The 19,008-nt window shown below is 37.8% G+C and overlaps 1 protein-coding gene across 2 annotated transcripts in view; it reads right to left on the minus strand.

Moving 5' to 3' along the window:
- Nucleotides 1-7,331: 7,331 nt before the first annotated feature.
- Nucleotides 7,332-19,008, minus strand: part of grn (GATA binding protein grain) — a 38,518-nt gene continuing 26,841 nt past the window's right edge. The window contains exons 6-9 of one of the 2 annotated variants that reach the window (XM_068300329.1): nt 13,674-13,817; nt 9,575-9,761; nt 9,300-9,484; nt 7,332-8,870 (exon numbers count right to left, since the gene is read on the minus strand). In XM_068300329.1, the coding sequence (XP_068156430.1) occupies nt 8,844-8,870; nt 9,300-9,484; nt 9,575-9,761; nt 13,674-13,817 (543 nt within the window). In that variant the 3' untranslated portion in view covers nt 7,332-8,843. The remainder of the gene's footprint in view (nt 8,871-9,299; nt 9,485-9,574; nt 9,762-13,673; nt 13,818-19,008) is intronic. The other variant, XM_068300330.1, reaches the window with a different exon arrangement.

Below are 19,008 nucleotides of genomic sequence, written 5' to 3' on the forward strand. Positions count from 1 at the left end.
ACTTGACTTCCTAGTGACTAGTAATAGTTTATAGTTAATATTATCAATGCAATATGACAGTTAGTCATAGGTTTATAATTTCAAATTTTCAAGTAATATATACTATATAGATACAGACGGAAATATGCGGGGACTCACAGTTCTTTCGAGTGTTTTGTATCTGATCGTTGTTACTTGTGTTGCCGTGTAAACATTTTTAGCGTCTGGCAGTCTCCAGTGAACGTGATAAGCCCAAATCAACCGCATCATCATCATCGTCATCGTCGTTGTCGTTGTCGTCGTGGTGGCTGCCTTTTTTTTGTACTACAGAGACAGAGACAGAGCCAAGCCAATCGGCATGGCAGACCATGGAATTACAGCATCTCTAATCTCTCGACAATTGTGGGCGCACACAGAGAGCCCAGCGCAAAATCATGCGAAGAAGGAAATGAATTCGCGCAATGCAACTGCACTGCCATGGCCAAAACAGGGATGGCAGCAGCAGAAGACGGAGGAGAAAGGAGGCAGGAGGATGTATGCGGTCCCAGCCAGACCCCAAGCAGTCTGCAATGGCTTGTCGCCCGGGTCCTTTCCTGGTTCTTTTTCAAGATCGTCGTGTCGTCTGGTTTCTTCTAACTCGGGAGAATTCCTTTAAATGGTTTTTTTTCGTTTGTGAGCATTTCTGCTCCAAACCGACCAAATGAATCATCCCAAACATTGCTCCCTCCCTGCTGTGGCGTTGAGTTCCAACCCAAGAGAGAGATAGAGAGAGAGAGAGGCACAGACCCAAGATGTGTGAATTTTTGTTGTTGTTATCTCTGGGGCTGTGGCGAAAAGAGTGAAAATTTATTGAGCTGTGGGCGCGCATTATTCATGGACTGCATCGGACCAAGCAAAGCCAAGTTAAGTCAGGTTTGGGGTCCCAAAAGTAGGCGACACCGGGACCTGAAAGAGTCCAAGTCCGATTCCAAGTTGCTTTGGGGACTTGGAGAGCGGACTTAACTATACTGGACTGTTGGCGACTGTTGCCGTCAGTTTGGGTTAACAGGTTAATGTTGTCCAAAACAACAAGAAACGGCAAAGGGGAAGGGGAAAATATCTATGTGTTGCCATTGTTTCCCATGCATTTCACAGCAGCGGGATCCGTGACCAGATCGGACCACTTATCGCCTGTCAAATGCAATCGATAATCTTGTTGTTGTTGTAGTTGTTAAAGTAGTGACTGGATATCCTAATGGATAATGGCAATGATGAAAATGTATTCCAGTTATTGTTTAGCCATCGCCTAATCGTGGCTGAGGCTAAAAGTGTTGCCTGCTTATCACCTGACCGGGGGGGGTAATTACACCAAAAATGATGTCGAAAACAATAATTCGTTTTGGCTTTATTCCAAGAAACTGAAATTTATGCCTCTTATGGATGCAGTGCAAGAGAGAACACTACCATGGACATGCCCCAGGCGCATTTATCGTGCAACATCAATAAATTCTGCTAGCAGAAACAGCAGCAGCAGCAGCTTGAGTAGGAGCAACAGCAACAAGCAAACAAAAATCGCAGGTATCAACATTTCATAATATTTGCAATAAACATGCAACTGTGGCAATCTCAGTTGAAGTTGCTTAAACTCCGAGTCCCTAAGATCTGGTAGTTTGTAGGGACTCTTGGAGCCCAGTTGCTGGCAACATTTAGCGCATCATGTTGCGTGAAATTTGACACTTTTTTTCTGCTGCTGCTGCTGGCGATGACGACACAACTTTTCACCGCCCAGACAGACGGGCAACATTTTGTGTGTTTTGTGGGCCCAAAAGGCATCTCATCTTGAACGGGGGCTACCGAATTTATGTGCCTTTGTCATATTTGCCATGACCGGGCCATAAGGCCATTTGCATTGCGTTGTTGTTGCATGTATTTTTGTTAAAGTAACAAACAAACATATTCACAAATATGGCCAAATGCTTTGTTGTTGCTTTTGTTGTTGTCAACAACTTCTACTAAGCCAAAGTCCAGTTTAACCTCTTCAGCTGCTGCTGCATTGCTACGATGCGCCTTAATGCTGCATAAAAGGCAAACTCTTCTTTCTGTTGCATGTGCCATGCAAAGAGACGCACACAATCAAGCGACAAATTGATCGCACTACCAGATAGCGCCAACTTCTTACAGTGGGCAACCATAGGAATTGAAGGGGGAATGCAGAATAGACACCTTAAATAGAAGAGGAATTAAAATTGTTTGAGAACTTGAAAAAAATATTTCCCAAGACACTTTTGCTTAAATTTTTCCTCACAAAACGACAACTCTAAGAAACATTTCAGAATGTTTTGTGTTTATTTAGTTTTTATCTGTTTTAGAAATTAAAATATTATATATATATTAATTATATTTCAAATTAGTGTAACAAAATTATTCGTTAATCCATAATCCTTTCCACTTTCACTCGTTTTACTGAACTACCTTTCAGTATTGCTTCATCGGGGAGAAAATGACACCTACTAAGCGAGTTTCTACTTAAAAGTGAATCATCATCATCTCTACTGAAAATAAGAGATAATTAAGTCTAGCCCAATGAGATCATTTCATGCTGATACAGACATCTATTTTAAAAGGGTGAAAAATACAGAATATTTGTCGGGGCTGTGGGTTAAAAATAGAACTTATTATTTTCTTATCAAGGCCAAGCACTTATCATGCTAAGTTAATGCGATTGTATATGGTTAAAATAGTGTCATAAATTCAATTTGGTTTACAGTTGTGGAGGGTTTTTCTAGAAAAGTTTGCCATAAATTAGAAGATCTTCGTTTGGAAATAGGTTTTGGTATTGGTTGATAATTTCCATTCGATCCACTGTATCTCATTTAAAGCTCTCCAGTTATGGTCTATGGAGCAGGAGCCTTTAAGTCTGAGTCTTCTCAACGTAACTAATATCTGTTGCAATTGCCAATGCCAATTTTCCTATTTAATATGCCACGAATTGACATGGGCCGTTGCCATTAAGCACATTTGATATGGCCAGGCCCAAAGCACTGGGAGTCTAGAAAGCCCAAAGAGTCAGGGCTATGCTCCATGTTTGGAGTCGGTTATGGACATGCTGTGACATTACTGCCCATTTGCCCAGTTTCAGTTGCAGTTGCAGTTGCAGCAGTTGCATCTGCATGTTTAATTTAATCAAATTAGCTGAGAAATGAAAATGTTTTTGCCCTCTGCCCGTTTGCCGTCCAATGCCAATGCCGATGGTTGGCCCCACCACCAAAAGCTCATTTAGTTAATCAGTTGATTGCGTAAATCTAAAACAAATTATGACATATATGCACACATATTGTGGCCGGTATAGCATATTGAAACTGCATATATCTCTGGGCTTGTGGTAATTTCTATAATTAATTTGGACATACACATACACACACACACATACACTGACAATTTGTGCAATTTAATTTCATTAGAATAATTCTAATTAGAGCAGAGTTGTTGTTGCCATTATATTTAGTTATCACACTTGAACCATCGCACAACTTGGTCAAACTTGTATACATGGCTGTCGGTGTGTATGTGTGTGTGTGTGTTTTGTGTGTGATAACTGAAATTTAATTGAAATTGTAGCTGCCATTGTAAAATTAATGAATAAAGAGAAGCAATTACATTTAGCAGATGGCTTTACCTCGTCCTCTGCTACTGCCACTGCCTGCGAATCACTGACCAAATGCATTGATGAGCTTTGGCCAAAATGATAAATAAACCTAATGGAAATGGGCAGATTATAATGTTTGTCCCCATCTAAATTGAATTGCAATCCATGGCGAATGGGGAATGGCAGGCTAACCTATATTAAAATTCATTTAAATTGACAGAGGAAAGAAAAGAAGAAAAAATTACAGTATATCGAAATTGGTCGAACTTGGTAAAAGGAAATGTTTCTACCCATGTCCATATCAAGGCTAATCATCTAAAGAAGTGTTTGTTTGTCCGTTTGTTTCTCTGTTTCTGTTTCTGTTTGTGCGTGTCCCGTGTCCATGTCCTTGCTTCTCCATTGTGGGGCCCAGCCATCCAATCAGATAAACCTCCCACAGGCAGACCTTCAGAGCAGAAGGAGCAAACGAAACAGAAATAGAGACCAGAGTAACAGAGGACAATGAATAAATGTGTATTGTGTATGTTTGTGGTATCGAAATTTCTTATTTGAGTTGGGAGTTGAGAGTATTGGTCATGCATTGTGGTCCCTATTGCCCCTGGATATCAGGATCCAAGTTGCCCACTAATTAGTTAATGCATGAGCCAATATTTGTTGTATCGGCTCGAAATACACATGTTCCAGGAAATTAACCCATTGATTTATGTCTCCGATTACACTGATGAGTATTGCAATTAATTCAAATTCAATTAGTTGTACTTGTCATGTCGATTGATTCATATTCTTATTAAAATAACAAATATAATTAAATGGAAGTACCCTAAAAAATAATAGTTATTTCATTACCATAATGAAAGACTTGCAATTATAAAACGTTTTAGCTGAATCAATGACTATTAAGTCCCTCAACTTTCAATACTAAAGTATTCTTATTAAAATATCCACAACATTTAAAGAAAAACTAAAAAGATATTGTTTATATATACTACTTAACTGATACTTAGACAACAAAGAATAGTTTTTTAAAAGTATTCAAACAATTGCTACAGAAGGCAAGAAATTGTTTAAATATTTAAAAAGTAATATTCAAAGTAGGAAGAAAACAGATATAAATGTAAGAATTTTAATAAAAATTTAAGGATAAATCGTTTTATAATTGGCAATGTCTCTCAAGATTCTTTACAGTCAGTTTTCGTTATATCTTCTATTTATATAATAGATATAAATAGAATATTCCTGATAAAAATATGTTGCTTAGTCAAAGAATTCTTTATTAAGAAACTACTAAATCTCATAATCTAGTCAAATAAAGTTATCCTGCTGCCATTTTCCCATTGTCTATTCTTATTTGACTGCTACTAATTAGTTAATGCATGACCCAGTGAAATATAGATTGGAACTCGCATAGATAAAAATGTTTATGGAAATTTCTATTGGCCCAACATACATATACACGTGCATACATACATATGTATTAGTGTGTAACGATGTAGACCCATTGATTTATGCCCATATTTTGTTTATTTTATTTATGGTTTAGATATAAGTTGCCTAAATGCCCTTGTTGCTATAAGTTTCTGATGGCGTGCCACACATATCTGTGCGAGTGTGTGTGTGTGTGTGTGTTTATGTTGTAGTGTGGCATGTACATATGTAAATGGTTAAACATTTCTCCCTTATCTAAGATGCAGATTAACTGATTTATATGACTAGTCATTTTGTATGCATTGATCACCGTGTTATTTTCCGAGGGGGAGTAGTGGGAGGGGTTAGTCAGACTGTCCCTCTGATGGATGGATAAACTTACAGTTAGCTCATGACACATTTGGGCAAGTAGTTTGTATTTGGCTTTAGTTAAAGCTAATTACTACGGCATTTACAAAAGTTATATTGTAATTATATAGCAATTAGGGTTGTTGGTGATTTTTTTTGTCCACTGCCCTAACGATTAGGGTCTGTCTCTGTGTCTGGTACGTTGTTCATGTGATGCTGTTCATACACATTTGGAATCTGGATAAGGATCTTCATATCTACATATATACATACATATGTATATATATACATTTAGTTAATAGTATCATCGACTTGCTTGGCTGCATGTTGTCGTGCATTTAATTGTTGTCCCAATTACACCATAGTTATAGAATTCGAAACCCTACACCTATTATTTTATTGTATTTTGATCGGTAGAAACTAAAAAATTCAAATAGAACTTCAAATTGGGGACAAGGCTCAACGGAAGCATCTAATATAAGTATCTCTATAATATAATAAAATAATATGGTCATAAAGAGAATTATAATTTTGCCTGGATTTAGTTTTGCCATTTTAATGGCAACTAGACACGATATACGTTCTGGCCATTAATTAGCACTTGGCCCACAGCATGTACGTATGTATGTATGATGGGCATAACAAAGGGCTCATTTAACTACTCACAACATTGACCCAATCAAGAAAAACAAAAGACTTAGGCAACAAACGCATTTCGCTGGTTGTTCTTAGATCTGCTAGAACTACATACATATATATATACATATATACTCAGCCATATACTTATTGTATGTAGGTGGGTACAAAACAAAATTAACATGCCATTTCACGCCTCAATACAACTCATAATTCATGCCGCCTTCAATGGCCCAGCAACAACAGCAAATGTGCTGCATAACCAATGAAACATTTCATTTGTTTGTATTACATCTGAACGACTTGAAAAATACCCCCTTCAGATGCTTAAGGAGCATAAGGAAAATATTCTATACTATTTCTTTTCGGAAGGATAATATTTGGATTAAATTCCTGGCAACTTTCTATAGATTTCAAATGAAAAGTTCCATTTTTGGTTGTAGAGGGCTTAGAGGCTTCTATTGGCAATAGATGAAGTCAAATGAATCTTGCTTGATAATTTACTTTGCATTTTTAAGATGAAAAGAGAAATATCCCCAGATATTTGTAAATTTCAAAGTAGGTACATTTTGATCTCTAAGATGAACAACGAGTCCCTTTAGCAAAGCTTTCTGTATAATTGAAATTCATCTCTAAACTAATCAAAAAGGTCTTCGATAGACTATAGCTTATTTATCTTCTTGACTAATGAGAATTTGCACACTTTGGTATAGCAATCATATGTAGCTTCTTTGTCTATATATAGAAAAGATTTACTTTTGATTTAGATAAACTCCATATACTCTCTCAAAGTCCTAAAATTTTGATGGGTATAATGATCAAAGTGAGGCACAAGCACGTTTCTGTATTTTGTATTGGAAGACGCATCGAAATTTAAAGAGCAATTCATAAGCCATAAATGGGCATTATAAAGACATTGTAGGCAACAGCATTAACATGGACTGGACATTGGCTTCGATTCCAAGCCATTCCCATTCCCATTACCAGACCAATTTCGATTTCTTTAATTTCTGTCCACTCATCTGGCAGCAATTAATCATTTCACCTTTCAGTTACCGTTCTCACTCTCTCCACCTCTCGCTCTCTCTCAGAATGGTTGAATAATATTATTATAGTTTTGTTTGTTTTTATTTTTTTTTTCTTCATAAATTATTTTTATTTATTTTTATGATTTTTTTTTCGATTTTCGTATATATTTTTCTGGTGATTGCCTTTAAATTTAATACAATTTTTCTTTTTCTTTTTTTTTTTTATAAGTTTCAACTATCAATATGGCCAAATTACAATACATTTATCGTTTATACTTAAATCTATATGTATGTATATATATATATATTTATTTATAATAATTTTTTGTTTTTTGTTTTGTTTATACCACACGAACATAAATTAGAATTAAGACTAAAATATTTGCCATTTACTTTATACACACACATAACTTAAGGGTTTAAGGGGGAAGTGGGTTCGGGTGTGGGTTATAATTATTATTCACTAAAATTATACAAAAATTGCTAACAAATGTATATTACAAATTGCCTTTAACATTGAATTTAATTTAGTTTTTTTTTTATTATATTAATATGCGTAGGTTTCTTTTATTTTTTTGCGCTTTTTTTTTAAGACTTAGGCATAAACATTGAACATTTAATTTGTAGTTGTTGTTGTTGGGTTTTTGTTAAATTGGGTGCGAAGTTTTTTTTTTTTATTTGTTTAAGTTTATTTTACAATTCGTTTTATATATTAGATGCAGCGAAGTCTAATTACATACATTTATTTGTTTATCACGTCTGGTTTTGTTTAATGTCTAATAATTTAACTAATTTACATTATAAAGTATTGCAATTTACAATTGCATTGTGAAATAGGACAAATACATGAATATATATGTATATATATGTATATATACATATATATTTGTTGTTGTGGCGAATTTATACAAAAACAGTTTTTCTTTGATTTTCTTTTGCTTTTTGCATTTTGTTTTAGCAATGTTTTTTGTTTTTTTTTTTTTGGACGTGCATTGTAATTAGTTGTTGTAGCTTAGTTTTTAGTTCTCTGTGTGCTTCGTTTTTTGTTTTGTTTTTCATTTCAAAATTGTATTTACACATTAATATATATTATTACATTACTTTGAATGAATTTTATTTGTTGCTGATTTGTGGTTGATTTTATGGCAATTAATTACATCGAGAAATTAAATTAATTAAGCGAAATATGAAACAGAAAATAATAATAATAAAATTCATATACACACATATACATACACAAAGACAGAGTCACAAAAGTACAAAAAACAACAAAAAGAACACACAATCATAAAGCAAATACAACAAATATGTATAATATTTTTTCGTTTCTTTCTTTTTTTTTTTTGTGTTTTTGTTTTATTTTTTATTATTATATGTGTGAGCGCAGCCCTTTAATTAATTTTAATGGCTTTTTGTTGCTGCTTTTGTTGCTGTTGTTGTGGCTTTCGCTGTTGCTGCTGCTGACGCCGACGGACGACGACTTAAATAATTAAAAATTGCACGCAATGTTTACAATTAGGAATTAGCCAGCTTTTTGACCAGCTCCCCCGACCGTATCCCTTGTCCGTATGGCCCGGCTTGGCTGGCTGTGTCAATGGCTGGCCAAAATATGTACGAGTACAATAATAGAAAAGTCCTCAGTTTGGCATTGTGTTTTTGTTTCTTTTTTTCTTCTTCTTCTGGTTTCTCGGTTGTTGAAATCAATTTATTCTGTCCATAAATCGGACATAAATCCGCTGTCGCGAAGCCGTTGCCCGGTATCTCTAGCTGAACAAATTGTTGTTCAAATTGTTCCCACTCCATCACGTGTAATCTGTACGCCAAGTACCCTAAAAGATTGAAAGAGACACAAAGAGAGAGGGGGGAAAATAGGAGTTAAGTCAACGAAATATTCAGTTTGAGTTTAGATTTGAATATAGAAAAAGCATAAGACTGGTTTTGTTTAATTGATTTGTATTTGCTCATTAGATACTTATTCATAGAGAAATCTTAGTCTGGAAAACTTTAAGCTAATTCCTAGACCTGCCTTAAACTTGTTGCTCCCAGTCTCTAACATATGGCAACAAGAAAAGACCTACATCATTCTTTAAACTAATATTATTGTATTTGAGGTAGAATAACTTTGAAATACTTCTAGAAAACTATCTCAATATGTCAGTATTTCTTAATTTTTTAAAACCAGTCTAATTCTTTTTTAACTGTGAAGCTTCTTTCTATGTGGGGGAGTGCAGGAAAGCTTTCAAAAGCTAAACACTTACCATTGAACCGAGACCCAAGTGATAGGGCTGTGAGTGAGGAACAACTGCTCCACCCAATGAGCCACTGGAGAAGCCTCCTTGCAGACCAGACGAAGCGCCCAGAGCGCCCATGCCGCCGGTATACCAGCTGCCATGCATATGCGCATGCGCCGGATGCAGACCACTGGAAAGGTGTCCATGTTGCGCTGGAATGAGCGAGACAGAGAGAGAATATATACATGTGTTAGTTGATTGTGACTTTGTGTGTGTGTGTGTGTTAATGTGTCTATGCTTACCCATTGAGGCCGAGAAGCCGCCACCAAAACCCTTCGATGGATCCAATGGTTTAAAGTCACCCATGCCCAAATGACCGCCAATAGGTAGACAACCGCCGCCCAAACCCTTTTTCTTCTTTGATTTTGAGCTAAGTTTGCGATTACGGGTCTGGATGCCCTCCTTTTTCATTGTCAGTGGACGATTGACCTGTAAAAAAATAGAAAAAAAACAAAACAAAAGTTAGAAATTTGCTTTAGACAAATGAATGTGTGTGATTGTGTGTGCGTGTGTGTGTGTGTGTGTGTGGGAGTCATGTCCTCCAAAACCTAAAAAAGGCAAAAATCAATAAACTATATAAAATGTCTGACCACTGGGATGAAAATGGGTCAAATTTATGCAAATTCATGGGCCGGAAATGCCGCTAGCTGCACACGCTGTCTGTTGCAGTTGCAGTTGAAGTTGCAGTTGCAGCATAGGGATGAAGGGGCCGAGACGCTACGGGACGGGCCGAAACCGGGAAGTGAAAATGAAGTATTACAAGCATTTCTACACGATCAGATAAGCGACATTTGCGAATGCGATTAGTTGGCGCTGATAGGCACGATGGCAACGGCAACGGCAACCGGGTGAAGTTTTTTTTTTCAGCACTCTTTTTTTTTGTATTTTTATTTTTGTACATAGTCTGCGCCATTGTTGAAGCTGCCTTTGCTGCTGCTGCTGCTCTTCATATGCAACTTCTTATCACTTGCGAACATCTAAGCGGCAGCATGCGCTTCATTGCGCTACAATTACAATATTGAGTTACCCATTCCCAACAAAAGGGAAAGAAAAGTTACATTATATATAAAATATATATACCTATATATATATATTTTCATAGTTGAGCGGGCCAAGTGGTTGGGAGGAGGGGGCAGGAGAGAAAGAATTGCCTACCCTAAGGCTACCTGGGCGTGAATTACGACATTGTTTGCTGCCTTTTTGTGTGTTGTTGTTGTTGCTCCTCTCTCCCTCTTACTTAAAAGCAAACACAGAAATTGTTAAATTGCTGGCAATTGTGTGAGCCTTTGAAGAGCCGAGATTGTTGCCGTTGTTCCTGTTGGGTGGAGGGTTGGTTATTGTTTGTTGTTGCATTGTCGTCCCCGAAACATATGTATGTACGAAATCCAAAAAAAAAAAAAAACGTATCACTTACACAAAACGCACTTAGCTAAAAACAGAGAGAGATTGTCAGGACCAATACCAATCTAAATCCCTATACATGTGGGCCGGGCAATCTCCATTCTTTTCGTAATTGATAGTCTCTCTAGCGTTTAGCGCAAATTGTGGCAATTAGCAACTCGGCAGCTGCTGCTTTTGAGCTTTAATTGATATGCAGCAACAAAGCATAAAGTTGTTAATGCCCAGGCCGGGCTCATTAGGAAATTCAAGTGAAAACGACACCCAAACCCGCAAACTCCTATCTTGTCCCCTCGTCTTCTTCCCCACCATCTCCATCTTTACATATGTAGCAACTGTGGATTATTATGTTTTTATGCATAAAATCTAAATCGAGCGTGGAGTAAACACGCGCCGCTGCAGCTGAGTTGCAATTTGACAGGCATTTCAGCCGAGTGGGTGGGCCCCCATCATCTCCTACTCCTCTCACACACACACACACACACACACAAACAAACAGAGAGGTTTGCCTGTTGTCGGTAAATTATGTGAGACGATGATCATGATGTTGATGAGGATCATGTGGATGAGGATCAGATATTGGTGGCGATGGTGATGATGACGACGGCGCCAGGCTGTTTATGTGTGCACCGTTAGGTCACCTTTTTGTTTTGTTATCTGAGTTTTCTTTTTTTGGGAATTATTATAGCTGCCTTACATGCGGCATTTTATCATTGTGACGCCGCAGGATATTCAGTATTTTGTGTTTTATTTGCCGAGACAAGTGCACAGCAGGCGTCCGGCTCAATGGGCTGATAAACGTTCAACGATATCCTAACACACACAAAAAGACAACTTTCATGCTCAGCAATTGTCTCATTTGTTGTTAATTAACATGCAGATACTTTATATATACTTATATATATTTTGTTTTCCACAGAACTGCGTGAAGACACGCGCAACGGTTAGACGCAGATAAAAGATAAAACTAAAGGCAAGTGCAGATCTCTTGACAGAATAAAAGAAAACAAACCTATGCACAGTAAAGCCTCAAAGATGTGATATCAAATGTAAGTGTAATAATCTGATAAGCTCTTTTACTTTATTGATATATTCGTTCATTAGTTTATATATTTTACGATCAAGTTGATTGTTTTATGAGAACTTGACTCTATTTGATTTACATAAAAACTTTGCATAATACATGAGGCATTTATTATTATTTAATCTCTGTCATAAATTAAATCAATGATATAAAGCGAATGAAATGGAAGTGATTTAAGCAGAAACTAAGATTTGATTGGGGAATTAAAGGATTTCATTGCAAACAGTCGGTGCTCTCTGCCCATATTTGCTAGTATTCACTGTAGTTAGATGTGCTATGCATTTAGATTCAGCATTTCCATAAAATGTGCCAATCACTTGGCTCAGAGAGAGGAGGAGACTGAGAGGCCCACACATTCAGCCACTCGGTGCACTCGATGCCATAGATTGGCGGCCAAATGACAAACGAATTGAATTGAAATGAACTGTTAGGCTCAAGCTCTGTACACTGCAACTGGCAAAAAAATGTGTGCGCTGATTGGCATCTTATCAAGATGGGACACTGTCCAATTGAAAGAAAATTTTTGCAAAATAAATTTCGCCGCTCTATGAAGAAAAAAAGCCACCCAAAGCGCAACGATAGAGAAAAAAAGTTAAACAAATCAGATTAGACATATGTAGTAGATACTTATATAGAAGTAGATCACACATATGTACATATATGTGTGGCTGCTTTTGCTTTGATATTTTGTTTTAATTTTTTTTGCCTTTTATGGCCGCGCTCAATTAAAATATTTCGCCTTATTCTGATCAAAATCAAATGCAAGTTCCACCAACTGTCTGTGGCAAGCCGCAACTTAATTAGTTTTACAGTCAACCAACTGAGAGGGAGGGACGAGGTAGAGAGGAGGGAGTCAAGGGACAGCCAGACAGGTGGCCCATCATTCAAAAGAGGGACCACTGACATGTAAATGTGCCAAAAGTTCAAGTAAACTCATTAAAAAACTTGACTTCAGGCGAAATAGAAACAAAACAAAAAAAAAAAAAGGAAGCAAACCAGAAAGAAAAGAAAAGTGTGTGTGTGTGTGTGTGCAAAGGAAGAAAAGGGAGACCAGAGACACGGAGAAGAAGAAGAAGAAAAAAAAGTTGTGCCTGGCTAATGAATATTTAATCAGAAAGGGCGAAAAGTCACCACCCGCCCCCTTGGGGCGCATTCAAGCAGAGACAACAAAATATTATTAAATGCAGTTTAGTTTTCCACATGGGGAGTCCATTACATAAATAATGCCAATTTCCACAACAAAAAAAAAAAACAAGGAAAAGGAAGGGTCTCCCCGTGTACTGCCGCCGCCGTCGCCACGCGTTTGCCATAACAAAATCAAAAGCTTATCGCATTTTCACAGCCAAACACCAGACGCTTATCTTTTGCCCAGGCACAACCAACCAGCCACCAGCCAGCCATTGGGAGAGTGAGACAGGGTACTCAGTCTCTATTCCTGGGCCCCGGCATCTTTAAATAATCATCAACAATTCATCATCAAGGGTGGTTGGATGGCCACCCTCTCAGAAGCTGAGCACGAAGGGCGGTTTAGACACTTCATTTTTGTCACTTTTAATCTGTGTTTGGCCGTTTCCGCTTCGCAGGGGAGCAAAAAAAGTAGCGATCTTTTGGAATCGCCTCGAATGACCGAGCTGATGTTAAATGTTGCGTTAAATCGCTTAAGCGTTTAACGAGAGATGAGTGAGTTTCAATACGATACAAGCTACCGATACTGTGATTGTTGCCGTGGGGTGAACTCCCCAGCTGAGAGCTAATAGTTCCGTTGTTTTATGACCAAACGGATATCAAATGATTGACTGAGCTTCTTTCTATTTTTTTTACATTTATATGTACAATATATCATTTGTTTTGTTACTTACATTATGCAGCTTGTAGTACAATCCGCAGGCATTGCACACTGGTTCACCGCTGGCGTTCCGCCGCCAAAGGGTTGTGGTTGTGGTTTTGCAATTGGCGCAGGATGTGCCAGCCCTTTTGGCCGCACTTTGCAATGACTGTAGGGTCTGTAAATAGAAATGGGAAGAAAAAACAAACTATTAATCAGGGAAAAATACAATTGTCGCACGCCCAGAAATATTTGTTGGCATCGGCTAATTGAACGGTGCTAAAACTAACGCAGATCCCAAAAGGTATTTGCCAACCAACCAACCAACCAACCAACTGGCTGGCTGTCTGTCTGTCTGCCTGCCTTGTCCTTGCCCGTACAAACAAAGTTGCTCAACACACTGGGCAACAACATTTTTTAAATGGCATGCCAAACTCGAGAGACTAAAGATCGAGAGAGAGAGAGAGAGAGAAGGAGCAGCAGCAGCAGCTCCCCTTTTGCGAGTTGGGCTTAACAGCAGCATCAATTCATTAAAATGACAATTTTTACAAAACTGCCCAAAAACAACAGCAGCAACAGCAACAACAACAACAACAACAACATCGAGAAGGGAGCATGTCTGTGCCACGCTTAAATTTCCACGAATTGGCTACAAGAACGAACAAAAAAAAAAAAAAAAAAACGAAAGAAACTCCAAGATTCAAACTCTAAACTTCACAGTCTGTAGGGATTAAGAATACCAAATACTTCAAGGGGGTTTATGTTGGCCCCAAACAAGAACCCTCTAGTTAAATACGCCACTGAGTTTTGATTTCTTGTATCTTGCCCCTTTTTGTGTGTTGCCTCTTTGAGTTCTACTTGGTTTCGGGTTTGGTTCTTCGCTCGTTCGTTGTTTTGTGTTCTTCTGTGTTTTGGTGGGTTGTTCATGTTGCTGATACATACAACACATTGCAACGAGGCCTTAAACTGGCGTTGATCATGTTTGACTTTGATTTTTAATTGTTGCCTTTTTGCCCGATGCCACAAGAATTGAGACTATTGAATTGAGATTCGAAAGATCGAAGAGTTTTCGGTTTTGTGTCTCTATCTCTGTGTTTCTCTGGCTCATCTTATTACGTTTTCGTCTCACCTGTTCTGGCAAGTTGGCGATTAACATAAATCAGAGGTCATATTGCCAAGGCTCTAACTTGGCCATGTCTGCAGTTTTGTTTGCTACGGTTGCTGGCCGTGTGACTGTGTGTGTTTGCTTTCTGCTTTTGGTGGCACTGTGTTGTGTTAACGAGCTTGTAACAATTTTTAGCAGACACAAACAGGCAACAGGCAATGGGCAAAAAGGATCGCAACGAGGCGAATACGGAAAGTGCGAAATTCTGAATTAATTTCAACGCCTACAAGAAAGAAACTGCAAATCTTTAGTTGAAATTGAAACTGGAATTGGTATTCGTTCTGTTTTCTGTCTTTTTGTTGTTGTTGTTGTTGTGTTTTTTTGGTAATTATCTGTATCTGAATGTATGTGTGTGTTTGTGTTGTGTGTGTATATAAATTAAGTTGTTAACATGACAATGCAACAAAACACTCTTTGGTTAGAGGACACACTCAGAAAAAAAATGGCATTTTGGCTCAGATGGAAGATAATGCAAGCAGTGGGAGTAAAAAATATGATCAAATAATCTATATATGTATGCCTATGATCGACAATTTGATTCATGACTGTAAGAAAACTCCAGAGATAATCATTGAAGTGAAGCATAAAGAAAAAGTCATTATCACATAGGCCATACGTAGTTTTGGCCATATTCTTGTATTTAGATGCCAAATTTTTGGGATTGGGAAAAGAATCGATTGATGGATTGCCAGAAATTATGGAATATATGTATACATAGCTGTAAGATCCTAAGGAGACTACAGGGTATTGGCGACAAAAACTTTCGATCATGAAACAATTATTTCTTGAAGTGCAGAGTTTAGGCTTTAAAGTTGTAAAGTTGGTCCGTTGTCTTGCCATATCTAGGGTGTTTATCTATTATATGTAACGATAAGTGTGTGTGTGTGTGTGTAAGAGCATTTTGTGTTAAAGGGGCAATCAGAACATGGAAAATCGAGTAAGTCATAAATCAATGTCACGCATGTTATATGCTTTGGTTCGGTTCGGTTTGGTTTGGCCTTTTCTTTAATTTTGTTTCTTTTTTGGTGGGAAAATTGACAAACTGTCAGAGATTGACAGGCGTTTGGATATAATTGAAATGCAAAAAGCGCAAGCGCCAAAACAACAACAACAACAACAATAGCAAGAACAATGCCAACAATAACAATAACAATAGCAGCAACAGCAGCAATACAGAAACAAGATGGCGCTTACGATTATTAAACAAAAGCTCAGAGACAAACAGACAAACTGCGAGAGGGAGAGAGTGATAGAACGAGAGAGGGAGAGAGAGACAGACACACAGAAGTTTGATGTGGCCATAAATTGTGATTTATCAATGCGTTTAAAGCATGACAAAATGCGTTTGTGACATCACAAGTGACACCTTGCCATGGCTGGCTATGGTTATGTCTATGGTATTTTTTTGGCTTTGGCTTTGATGGCAATTGATTTATTTTCATAATGCCAACAAAATGGTGGTCCCATAGGTACACACACACACACACAGTCGCACAGAGACAACTAGATATATTATTATGCATGTACATATATACGAAAAGTGTTTGTAGGTAACTCTCTGACTGGCTTTTGTTAAAAAATTTATGCAAATTTTGTTTTCATTCGTTTCATTCGACCGAGAAACATTTAAATATTTAATTGAAATTTACAAAGGCTAAAGCCAAAACAAGTGTGTCTCTCTTTCTCTCTTACAAGAGAGCTGACAAACAGAGAAGAAGAAAAAAATGTTAGAGTAAATATGTACACAGACCAAACACATCACAAAACCCTCGCGCCCCCTTCGGACGCCATCTATAGCTCCCCTTGTCACTGCAGTTGGTTGTCTATCTCTTTCACTCTCGCTTATTTATTGCGCAGCTTTTGTGCGCCCTGAAGATGGGGCAATGCCAATGCCCTTTGCCATCTTAGATAGGGTAGAGACACCCAGAGTTAAGATGGCGCTGAGAGGGGATGAGAAGGAAGCTGCTGCTAGATGGTAGGTGGCAGAGGCAGCAAATGTTACAATGTTTATCTCAGTGTAACATCTTTCACTTGAGGGCAGTCCACATACAAACACACACACACACATACACAGAGAAATATATATTTTATCTCTCCTACTCTCGCTCTCTCTCGCTCTGAGATTCCTTTTGGCGCTCCTTTTATGCTTTATCAACTCAAAATTTCTGTTATTTTTACTTATATTTCTTTTCGTTTTTTTTTTTTTTTTTTTGTGTTATCTAACAAAACATTCATTAAATTTTTCGCAGTCACTTCTGCTGTTGGCAACCCTCAGCTTAGGCGCAGAGAGCGCATGGCCGCCCCCCAACTTTGCCGTTCCCCCACTTTTCCTTTTTGGGGGTTGTTTCCTTTTGCCAATTTGAGGTGGAGAGACAGGCAGATGTAAGAGAAGATGGCAAAAGATAGCACCCAGAAAATTTCTATATCTGATGCTGTAAGTGGGGAAAGAGAAAAGAAGACAACGCACACACATACAGACACACAGATGGATAGATAGAGGGAGGCAAACAGTTACAGTTATATAAAGTACATAAGGCTTTACATATTTACATATATAAATGAAGTGAAAGGGAGACTGAGAACGAGAAATATTTTCGGAAAATTTAATTTAAAAATTCAAATTTTATTTCTGTGTGTCTGTGGACGTGTAGAGGCATTTTCTTGGCCAATTTCTTCATGACAAGGGGCCATCACATGATGTTAACTTAAACTGTAGGCGTGGCCTTATATCAACTTATAAGACGTTAACATAATCACATGGAAAACCTTTGTTTTTGAAGTGTTGCATTTCAGTTGCTGCCTAATTTGCCTAATTAATACATCAGGTTAGCTCATTTTCATTGTATTCATTCTCAATGTAGTGGCCAAACACGAAACTATTGCTAAAAATCACACCTGCCCTACACACACACACACATACAAGAGCAGCAGCACCAGCAGCAACAACAAAAAATCAATAAAATGTTATATGGCCGACAACAACAAGCCATTAATGTCGCTCATTAATGCGGCTCAATGAATTTTATGAGCGCCTTGGCAAAAGGAAGACTACTCATGATTTGGCCCTCTGACTCTAACTTGTCGCATGGAAATTTTCATTCCGTTAAGGTTTTTTTTTTTTTTGGGTTGAGTTGCATATTAAACAGCAGCACCAGCAACAGAAGGGCAACAGCAACAATGACAATGGCAGCAACAGCAACAACAAACAAACTGCATACAGAGAAAGAAAAGAATGTGAACAATATTAGGAAAAAGGAACTTGAATAAACCTAAATGAAAATAGTTAGAGCTGAGCTATAGAAAGTTTGACTAGAATATTTCTCCTGTTTTGTTTTTTGTGTCAAATCTTTCTCTCTCTGTATTAAGGACTTGGATTGCATTGCTAACCTGCTGCCCAATCGTTTGGGTCCTGCCTTTTTGAAGGCATGAAAATTGTCATTAATATTTGTCACTGGACATTCGACTGCCTCTTGCAACTAAATAAATTATAGAACCATGGACATAGGGACTACGACTAGAAGTAAAACTAGAGCTAGCTAGAGTTAGGGTTGGCAAGGTGGAGCCTTTGACTTGTGCTACCACTGGGCAGGAGTTTTAACTGAATGAATGTCCGCTTAACACGCTCAGCAGGAGGCCGAACCTGCGTGTTTATATTGTCTCACTCACTCACAACAAAAGGGTTAAGAAAGAGAACAGAAATGGTAATGCAAGAGCAACCCTTTCATACTTTTTTTGTAGATCAACCTTTTTTTTTTTTTGTTGCAAAATTATGCATTTGCATATTAAATAGGCACAATAAATTTTACAAAAATACCCCGTCAGTGGGTGGGTAAAGAGACACACATACACCTACATACAGACACACACACACACATAGAAGGGGTCCACTCACGCATGGACACACATGCCACTGAAGGAAATCACCCAAGGCTGATTTTGTCTGCCTGCCTCCTGCTCTGCTTAACAAGCATCAACTAAGAAATGTCCAAGGCAAAAGGAAGCAAGAGTTGAAACCCAAAAGGAGCTGCTGCCTTAATCATTTCCAGCTCTCTCCCTCTCACTCTTTAACTTTTTCTTATTCTCGGTTTTTTTTTTCTTTAGCCTGTTTCATTATATTATTGGAACGCCCAGTTTTGCGCTGCGCTTCATATCGTTAATTTTTAATTGATCTGCGAAAGGCAGAAAAACAAAAGCAAAAGCGAAA

Source organism: Drosophila tropicalis, unplaced genomic scaffold (assembly GCF_018151085.1).
Source record: "Drosophila tropicalis isolate 14030-0801.00 unplaced genomic scaffold, ASM1815108v1 contig_878, whole genome shotgun sequence".
NCBI lineage: Eukaryota > Metazoa > Arthropoda > Insecta > Diptera > Drosophilidae > Drosophila > Drosophila tropicalis.